The following is a 10,691-nucleotide window of genomic DNA, read 5'->3' on the forward strand; positions in this document are numbered from 1 at the left end:
TATCTCAAAGCTAAGAAACCAGCTGTAAATCAGAAGCTTCGTTTGAAGGTTTTACAGATTCCAGGTTGCAGAAGACTAAGGGTCCAGGCTACATGTTCTTGGTCTGTAGAACTCTGAGGGATAGCAAATTGTTGGTTTCAAGAGAAGGCGCAGAGCACTGAGGACCAGTCAGGGGTTCTTCTGATCTGATCAGCAAATGGAACCCGGCTTTAAGAATCATCCACTTTCCTGTGAACTTTTAATATTTTTTATTTAAAATTTTTATTGTTTCCTTTGAGTAAGCTGCTTCGTGGCTGGAGTTCTCCTCCAACTCACTTTGTAGAATAATCCTATAATTGAGGGTGTGCACCAAATGGCCTAAGAAACTCTCATGGAAAGACCACACTCCTGGCTCCACATGCCGGAAGCCATGTATGTACAGGGGTTACTCAGACTTCTCGAATCCTGCTTCAGATGGCTACGAGTTCCTGGAAATCCTGAAACAGGTTGCCAGGGACAACACTGACAACCCTGACCTGAGCATTGTGTGGATCGACCCGGATGACTTTCCTCTGGTGAGTGGCTCTGGGCCCTGGCCTTGGTCACCTTCATAGTCTCGTGTGTGTGTGTTCGGTGTGAGACCCAGAAGCATGAAGGAGGGTGTGAACTAGGAGGAGCATGTGCAGAAACACAGTGACCACTCCTATCTTGTGTGGAAGACCTTGGCAACATGGTGGAACACCATTGACCTTCATACTGGGTGCTGGCACTGACATGGTTAGACCCACCACTCTCACTCCCTGGAGACCAGGGATCTGAGCCACCCACATGAGTGAGCTGGGTGAGATTCTTCTGCTACTACTTCCATTCCTATCCCCTGTCCCACCACCTCCCTCGTTACAGCCTCTTTCATGTTCTGGGTGGGGACCATCATTCATAGGCAACTTGAGTTGCTAAGTAATAAAAATTAGACTTGACCATTTTGCATAGGGTGAAGAACTTCGTGGAGAGCAGGAGCAGTCTCTCAGAGAGCAGAGACTCTGTCTTGTTCATTGTGTTCTCCCAGGTCCTAGCATGTTGAAAGTGTAAGAAACTTAAGGTCCAGACTCTTGCTAGTGTCAGTGATCAATGGCCAGAAAGCCTTGACTATACTTAATTTTAAAGGGAATGAACAGGAGCCCAGTGGTGATGACAATGGATGTAGCCAATATACTGTATGCCTAGAAGTATAGTAAATTCTTTACAGCCACTATCTCATTGAACCCTCCTATCAACCCTGTGAAGCAGGGACCGTCATAATCCTCACCTGACAGATGAAAACAATGCTACTAAGTGGGAGATGAGATACCACAACCCAGATCTGTCTGATGCCAAAGATTTGTCTACTAGTCAGTCAATAGACTTTAGGTAGAGCTAACTGCTGGTAATCAGTACATGTTTAGTAATCATTAGGTTATAAATGATATAATTCTTCTGGGAATTATTGTTTGTTGCATAGGACCTGACTGATCATATCATGATTAAATAGTCCAATTGGGGGAGTTGAATGATTTCAAGGGTCCTGAAAACCAGTCTTACTTACAGAATAAGAGGCAGACTTTCATGATATCTGATGCTTCAGATATCATGAAAGTAATTCTTGGGTGATCATAACAAAGTCATGGCCTCATAAGACCCTAAATACTGTAACTTTTTAAAAAAGATGTTATTTATTTGAGAGAGAGAGCGCACATGAGCAGGGAGAGGGGCAGAGGGAGAAGCAGACTCCCAGCTGAGCAGGGAACCTGATGTGGGGCTCGATCCCAGGACCCTGGAATCATGACCTGAGCTGAAGGCAGACGCTTAACCGACTGAGCCAACCAGGCACCCCTAGTATAACTTTTTAGTTAGCCTCTGCCTGGCTATATTTTGAGTTTATCTGGACTGTTCTGTTGTGTAAGCTTGCAGATGGTCTGCTGGTGTCCCAACCTGCTCTGTATGTTTGTTTGCCTTGGTGTTTGCAAAGGAGAAATCTCTAGACTGTTTGGATATCCAGGTTCCTGACCATCCCCACTCCCCATCAGGCCACTTATTTGTGTTGGAGACTTTCTGCCACTGAACATTTATTTGCATTGTCTTAGCTGCATGGCCCCTGATTCCTTTAGCCCTGTCCCAGTCAGGGATTAGTCCCTGCAGATCCCAAGCCTGGGATCTGCAAAAAAAGCCCTCCCTTTACTTTCACGGCACTTCCGTTTCTCCACCACCAGCCCCTCCCCCGCCATCTTGTGGGTCTGAGTAGTGCAAGGTAAGGGATTTTTAAATGGGACATTGAATGAGAAGTGAAGGAAAATGGCTCCCTGTCCAGTCATGAAGTATAAAAGAGCCACGGTCATTTGGGAATTGACATTGGGCCATCTCTGTAACATTCTTCCTTACAGCTGTAGAAGCTTTTATAGTACATGTTTTCATATTTGGTGTTATGACCTCTTTTTTTTCCACGCTTATTTAAAGTGTTTGAGGGCTGAGGCCAAGGCTTCAATTTCTGAAGTGCCCACAGCTGTCTTGGAAACCTTTAAGCAACGGTGACCGATGAAGGGATGGCAGGTGGGTCCAGCCACAAAATGTGGCTTTGACAGGGAATGCCCTCTGTCTGCTGTCTAATCTTATTTTTTGTTGTTTCAGCTCGTTGCCTATTGGGAAAAGACTTTCAAGATTGATCTATTCAAGCCACAGATTGGGGTGGTGAATGTGACAGATGTGAGTATACCCCGGTCACTGCTAGCCTGTCCTGTTTTCTGCCATGCAGCCCAGATTGTGACCCCATGGATAGGAGTCTAGCCTCCCCTGAAATGAGCAGGACTCTTGGACTTGCCCAAGCTCTGTGTGTCCCCAGCCTAGTCTCTGAATCTGTCTCAATCTATGGCTTCAGGACTGGGCACTTCCTGGGAAATGCATGGGCACGTTTCCTTTATGGGCCAGCCCATCCTGTTTTACTGACTCTTTGGAACTTTCTACCCAAGTATTTCCACCAACTTTCCACCCTGTATTTTCTCCTAAGGCCCAACAACAAACTATTCTTACACAAAGGAACCCACACGTGAAGCTGCCATTGCACAGTGGATGATGGAGGGGGCTATGAGGTGGGGGCAGGAGGAAGATCATGAATGAGGTGGAGGGCTACCACTCACCAGGCAGACAGCTGGAACCAAGGTTGGAAAAAGCTGGTGTGTAGTAGACCGGCAGATCGTGGGGAATTTTAAACCTCAGTCTTGACTGCTGATACAACTCCATCATAACAAAACAGAAGGGAAGACAAATACAACAGATAGTGAGCAAATAAATAATGGACAGAAAGAGATGGTCACAGAGAAGTCATTAGAAGCATAATTAATTGTGGTGGGAATGCTTGTGAGTGGGGGCCAGTTAGCAATGTCCTGTTATCCTGTTGGTGGACGTTCGGTCACCTGGGGGATTCTACATTAATTTATTCTGTACACTGCTTTTTAAAATTAATAATAATAATTAATACTGTCAAAAATTTACTCCAGTTAAAACATTTATAAATGGAATATTTAAAATATATATGGTGAAAAGGAAAAGTATTTCCCACTCCCCTGACCTCTTTCTTAGTCCCACTCCCTGAGGGAAACATTGGTTTCATGGCTATCCTACCAGAAACATCATATACATCATACATGTCATTATTATTACATAGGTATCTTGTAGATATGGTCATGAAATAAGAAGAAAAAAACAGTGCAAATATAGTTATGATTCATAATAATACTTGATTTCGATAATACTTGATTTCATAATAATACTTGATTTCCCCCCGCCACCCCCAGCACTTTCCAGACCTAATGGCGGGGATCAGGAGGGCAGGCAGTTTAGGGTGGGATGGGGACTCTGCCAGGCAGTGCCGCTGATCTGGAGAGACTACTTCAGTGTGGGGGGGTAAGGCAGAAGGTAGGGAAGATGGCATCTCAAAGAGGGGTGGAGCGGGAGCAGCTACCAGTCCTGGTATGCTGGGCCTGGCTCATACCCTGCCAACCCTCCAAGCCTCACTTCCATACCTGCTTCTCCTTCCCCAGAGACCTCTGTGGGCACATTACACACACACACACACACACACACACACACACACACACACACACTGGAACGCACGCTTCCTTTGACATTGCACAAGCAGGCTGCTACACATAGCATTCTGCATCGAGGCATTCCCATGAAACCGTGTGCACATGTTCCCAATGACAGGGCCCGGCTGCTCGGAATCCTCCGGTCTGGCTGGTCCTTCCATCACTCACTCACTCACTCACTCACTCACTCTGTCCCTCACTGCAGGCTGACAGTGTCTGGATGGAGATCCCTGATGACGATGACCTGCCCACAGCCGAGGAGCTGGAGGACTGGATCGAAGATGTGCTTTCTGGAAAGATAAACACTGAAGATGATGACAATGAAGATGGGGTTGATGGGGGCGACGATGAGGACGAGGATGATGATGATGGTGATAATTCTGATGAGGAGTCTAATGATGACAGTGACGATGATGATGAGTAGCCCTGACTCCGGCTGGTGGATGAAAGCACAATCATAGCTGCCCACTGCCCTGCAGATAGCACCGGGGGGCAGCAAGCAGCCCCGGCCCTTCCCACCAGCACCTTCCCCCTTTTCCTATCCCTCTTCCCACCCTCTTCTTATTGGGAGCTGTACCATTCAACAAATGCCTCTAAACCCAGTAATCCCACTCAGCAGGGACAAGTGGGGAATTATTCCCATGTGGACTGTCTTGATTGTCTTGGAAAAGCTCTCGTTCTTTGCCAGACCATCCATGGTCATGGCCGTGCTGGAACCTGGTGGTCTGGGGACAACAATCCCCTGAAACCTCAAGTTTACTTGTTGTCTTTGATGTGACAGTAACAGAATTGACAGCTGGAAAACTCAAGGCATAGAGTGATCTCACAGTCAGAGCCCAGGGAGACCCATGATTAATCCATTTAGCCCCTGTGCCTAGAACATCAGTGACAATCCTTCCTTAAGGCAAGAGGTTCCCTCCTAGGAGAGGCTCAGCCTTAGAAAACAAGTTTCTAAATCAGGTTCTCTTGGCTCTATTAAACTGATTATGTCAAGTGTATGTCACACCATTATGAACTCAGATCCAAGTGTTTGGACAGCTATTGGGAGGCCTTGAAACACATGTACAGATGTCCCAATCATTTTTAGTATGTTGGGATATGGGATGGGAGGTTGATTTGCTTTCTGAACTTCCCTTTAGTGACAAGTCTCACGTGATTGGCAAGGGGGTGGAGGAACTGGAAGGATTAAATGTTTTCAGCTTTTCTTGCTGAGTTCATGCCCCTGATTGAGTCAGCTGGCTTCCTAGCCTGAGCTGGGATCTGGATACCCTTTTCTGTTGCTGTGAGTGAGCCCTCCCATTGGGAGGGAAAGTTGGTTTATCCAGAGGTCAATCAATGCTCCATTTGTCAGCCTTCCCACACTTGAGCAGGACAATAGCTAGAGTTCATAATGGTGCCCTGAGGCACTGAGAAAACCCCAAAGTGCCTTCCAAACTATCTAGAGGTTACATTGTGCTCGTAGTTTTAGCATTAAATGTGCATTTATCATGTTCTAATTTATTTTCAATCTCTTAACACATGTGTAAGACACTGTGCAAATTCTTTGGAAATAGAGTAATCCTTTTATGGAATAGTAGCCAACTAACTCTGTCATTAAACTTAAACTTTGAAAATATTGAGACTATCTTAAAAATCCTCGCTTGGTTTTTCTGATCCTGTCATTCTCTCTTGGTTCCTGTTCTACCTCTCTGTTCCTTCTTTGTTTTCCTTTCTGGCCCCTCTTCCTCTTCCTGCCCTTTAAATGATAGTGTGTCACAGTATCTCTCAACCCTGACACTCTTCCAAGGTACTGTCATCCATGTTCATCAGCTGTCACTTGTGTCCGATGACCTCCAAATCTGGGTCTCTAACCTTGACCACTCTCTTAGTTGTAGACCCACCCATTCATCTTGGTTCGGAGGGTGCACAAGCAATTCAAACAATAGAGCAAAACCCCAATTCACTACCTTCAGCCCTAAATTCTCCTCCTCTAAATGGTGTCCCAGATTGGAAGAGTGATATCAACACGTATCCACTTGTCTAGGCGACCGGAAGGGGCATTTTACACATACCCCAGTCATGGAAATTGTCCTTTAAATTGCAGTGCATATTTACCTGTCTGTCCTTTTGCTAAATTGTAGGCTTCTTGGAGGCAAGGAATTAATTTATCTTTGTATCCTCAGCAGCTAGCACTCTGTCCAGCACAAAGTGGATGCTCATTTATTGAACCGATGGATGAATAATTGATTAACCAGAATACCTATAATCTCCAGCACTGTTGGATAACAATGATTACAAGACCTCCTTATTTTTATTTCTTGCCCTCACAAAGCGAGGCAGACACTTGCCAAGCTGGACTATGATGCCATCTGGCCAGATCCAAGCACACCTCTAATAAGCTCTTGGGGAGGTACATTTTCAAAGCAATCATTGAAGCTAATCTTTCAGATAGCCAAGGAATGTGGTCTGTCATGAAAGTGGTCTATTCTCCAACCCAGGAAAATCTCTTGTTCCTGGAGGCCTGAGTAATATGCATTAAGTTAATGCGTGGTAGTCCCATGTTAGAAGACTGAGTGGTAAGCTAGTACTGTCTATAAGTAGTAGTGCTGTTTAGTCACTGGTCTAAGCCTTTTTAAGCTGGTATTTATTGAATGTTTGGTATGTGCCTGGAGCACTAGGCTATGTGGTTTACAGGTATTATGTCATTCAACCCTTACAAAGTTCTTATGAAAGTCTTGTAATTACCCCCCATTTTGCAGATGAGGAAACTAAGCTGCAGAAGGCCCAAGAAATTCTCCCAGGGTCACACAATCACTTTAAAGGAGTATAGGGGTACTTGGGTGGCTCAGTGGCTTAAGCCTCTGCCTTTGGCTCAGGTCATGATCTCAGGGTCCTCGGATCGAGTCCCGCATTGGGCTCTCTGCTCAGCAGGGAGCTTGTATCACCCTCTCTCTCTGCCTGCCTCTCTGCCTACTTGTGATCTCTGTCTGTCAAATAAATAAAATCTTTAAAAAAAAATAAAGGAATATAAGCATAACCCCATTTTTATACTTAGATCAAGGATTTTGATGAAATTAAATTCCTTAAGTTAATCAGTCAAAGGATTCCATTTCTTTTCCTCAGATAGTGTCTTGAGATGGACTCAAGTGAATTTCCCATAATCCTTTTCATAGCTTATGCCAAGATACTCTTTCTCTTTTCCTTCTGGAGGTCATAATTACCTTATCCCGTATTGGAAATGGAGGCTAATTAAAACTGCAAGGACTTGCCATCCTGTTGGGGGGGGACATCATTGTATTATCAAGAATGCACGATCATTGTCAGTGTATTTTTTAAGAAGATATTTATTTATTTGAGAAAGACCACACACATGCATATGGGGGGAGGAGGAGAGGGAAAGGGAGAAACAGATGCCTTGTTGAGCCTGGGGCCTGATGTGGGGCCTGATCCAAGGACCCTGAGATCACGACCTGAGCCAAAACCAAGAGTCAGATGCCCAACTGACTTGGGCTACCTGGGCACCCCCACTCAGTGTATTTTTAAAAAATAACATCTCATCACTAGAAACAAACTTATCTTTTCCATAATAAGGCTATGTACTGTCTAGGCCCTAGCTCTAACACTGCAAGAGGCCCACACTGGTAATAATGTCACTTGTCATAGATCATTACTAAGTAGCTTTTGATCAACAATCTCTGATATGTGCAGACACACACATGCTTCCTAAGTGCAGATGGGTCCTGGGGCTCTGCCCTCCAACTTCCCACTCTCACCAGGGTGTCTCAACTCTGCTCAGTGAGCATCAGAATATTGTCTGCTGAACTTACTTAGAAAACACAGATGCCTGTCACCAGCCCAGACACCGTGACATGCCACCTCCAGAGCTGGGGCCTGACAGTCTGTATTTTAGAAAGGGTCACCGGGGACTGACACAAGCCAGGGCAGGGACCGAAGCTTGACCATAACCTAAGGTCATCTCACCCAGCCGGTGGTTACCAACGTCTTCTTTCTCTAGCCAGGCTCTCCTGTTTCCAAAGCCCTCACCCCAACTGTCTCTCCTGGACAGCTTCATCTGGAGTTCCCATAGGGACCTCGGATCAACACAGCTTTGGGGGTTAAAGATCTCCCCAAAATTAGGTCAAGAAGTCAGCAGTGTAACATTAGTAATTATTAATAATAATTAATAATCACTGTTATCATAGAAGAAGAGCAATTTGGAGACTTAGAGATGAGGAAAATGGGCTTCCCAGCTTCCTACCTCTAATTGCAGGCCACCCAAGGGAATCAAACTTGTAGAGCAGACCCAGGCCATTGCTGCTCAGTGGGCAAGGATGAAAGGGAGGAGAAAAAACTGGACTTTCGATTATTACTTCACACCAAGAGCTTCACCCCAAGAAACACGGACAAAGGGCTATTGCCCCCTAATCAGGTAACTCACTCTATCTCTGGATGGGAGTAAGGTTTAGGCAAAAGGCCAGCAGCAGTCCGGAAAAGATCTTTCTTCATAGAAGCAGTGGGGTAGGGAAGAGACAACCTCCTCCAACAATGCTCACTCGAGCCGGAAGCCTTAGAGCCATTTGTTGTGTCCCGCTTCCGCATTGAATAGGGAACAGGTGTCGTGCTCCCCTCTCGCCCACCCCTACTGTGTTACTGAGGCTTTACGGTCTCTCACCTGGCTTGCCGCAAGGTTCCAACGGCTCTCCCGCCTCACTGCTGTGATCAAGTGATCTTTCTGAAATGAGAAGCTGATCATGTCACACACATGCTTAAAATTCTTTAATGGTTCTTTACTCCTAGTAGGTGCTTAACAATTTTTTTTTGTTTTAAGACTAAGAGGCCAAAGAGTGAGCTATGAATGGAACGATTGTTGGCTACCGAATGTAGAGCTGGGCTGTGTGGTGGGAGGTTGAGGAGGAGAAACAACGGGATGGGTCTTGTAAAAACCAAAGTCCTTAAAGTGTCTCTCCTCCCTTTGAGGAAAGCAAAGTCTGAGTAGGGCTGATGCTGATGCTGGCGATGTCTGGGTTCCTGGATTAGCAAAGCATCAGACTGAATGGGGCAATTTCTACTGTGTACATGGAGTATCTGTCTTGGAATTATGGTGGCCACAAGCCTCATTTGGGATTATAGCACCCAGTTGTCATTTTAGCAGAAGTTGGGTCAGCACCCCTAGCACCAGGCTAGGGGGGCAGGTGTAGAAAGAAATTGGTAAAAGCCAATTTCCTTTGCAGGGCACGCAAGGTCTGTGTGAGCTGCTTTTTGTCCACTTTACCAGCCTCATCTCTCACAAAGCCTCCCAGCCACCTGCCTCCTCTACACTTAGAACCAGAAGTTGAGAGAAACTGCCTGGCTGCTTATAATGTCAAGCCTTGGCTCATGCTCTTCTATCTACTAGAATGCCTGTCCTTTCCCATCTGCACCTGCCTGGCAAACCCCCAACTATATTACCTGAGGTGTGAAGTCAGGTACATTCTGTGCCTGTTTCAGTCATATCCCAGGTGAATTGGCCCCCTCGAGCACTGAGCCTCAGCACTGTACTGTGTACAGAGCTCTCTTACAGAAATCACAATTTATCATGCATGTATGTCTTCCTCCCCCTGCTAGTCTGAAAGCAAGCTTAGGGAAAAGGCTTTAGCGGCTTCCATTCTATCCTCAGTGCCTATATTCTGATAGGTACTTAGTCAACTTGTTTGACTAAGAGAGTACTTAGTTGACAAGTTGACTAAGTACTCTCTAAGCCCTATGTAAAGCTAATTTAACAGTGATTAGTACCACGAAGAATGTGCTAGTGATTATCAAAAGCTCTTAGTACCATTAAAAATATGCCAGTGACTATCAAAAGTCAATCAGGACCTTTTTGGCAATGGTATCTATCATCTTTTCAGATCTGCTTAGAATAACAAATTGGGATTAAAAAAAACTTAGAACACAGAATCTCTTTGGTGCAGTGGGGAGTTTCCGATGTGCGGTGTTCTTTACTCAGGTCAGCAAAGTCTCCTAGAAATATAGGTGTCATGATGGCAAGCAAAGCAGCATGGGGATGACAGCAGAAGTCCCAGGCCCCACCCTCTGGGAACAGAATGCCAACAGCCACCTAAGTGCCCACTCACTTATTTTAATGTATCTGCTGGCCCACCCAAATGTTTGCAAGGTAAATTAAGGACCTCTTTTGAATTAATCTGGTATTTTACCAACCTGAACTCTTCAGAGTAGTGATGGCTAGAATTCCTACTGTTAACCCTAGGATCCTTCAAAATCCCAATGATTCCCATAAAATAATCATATATGATTAGGTTATAGGTGGTAGCTTCCACACAGAGTAAGCCATCTCATTCTCATTTACTCATTCACTCAAATATTCAAGGCTTGTTTAACAAATGCAGATCCCAGAAGGCAAAAATGAGTGGGTGAGATCAGAGGCCTGGGCAAACGTCTAGAAAAGAAAACTGTTTCAGGTACCTTGTGTTATCATCTTTTTGTCTGAACTATTAAAATTCTCACAACCTCAGTTACACATCCAGACGTAAGTACAGAGAACACAGCCAGAGGTCAAGTATAGTTTTGTTTTTCCATGTCCACACTAGCCTGTATATCTACCTAGAAGATGCTTGAATG

The 10,691-nt window shown here is 45.2% G+C and overlaps 1 protein-coding gene across 1 annotated transcript in view; it reads left to right on the forward strand.

The window, feature by feature from the left end:
• Window positions 1-7,079, forward strand: part of CASQ2 (calsequestrin 2) — a 62,991-nt gene extending 55,912 nt beyond the window's left edge. The window contains exons 9-11 of the mRNA XM_080800877.1: window positions 454-554; window positions 2,641-2,715; window positions 4,303-7,079. Of these exons, the coding sequence (XP_080657003.1) occupies window positions 454-554; window positions 2,641-2,715; window positions 4,303-4,521 (395 nt within the window). The 3' untranslated portion in view covers window positions 4,522-7,079. The remainder of the gene's footprint in view (window positions 1-453; window positions 555-2,640; window positions 2,716-4,302) is intronic.
• The last annotated feature ends 3,612 nt before the right edge of the window (window positions 7,080-10,691 follow it).

This window comes from Martes martes, assembly GCF_963455335.1.
Source record: "Martes martes genome assembly, chromosome: 4".
NCBI classification, from domain to species: Eukaryota; Metazoa; Chordata; class Mammalia; order Carnivora; family Mustelidae; genus Martes; species Martes martes.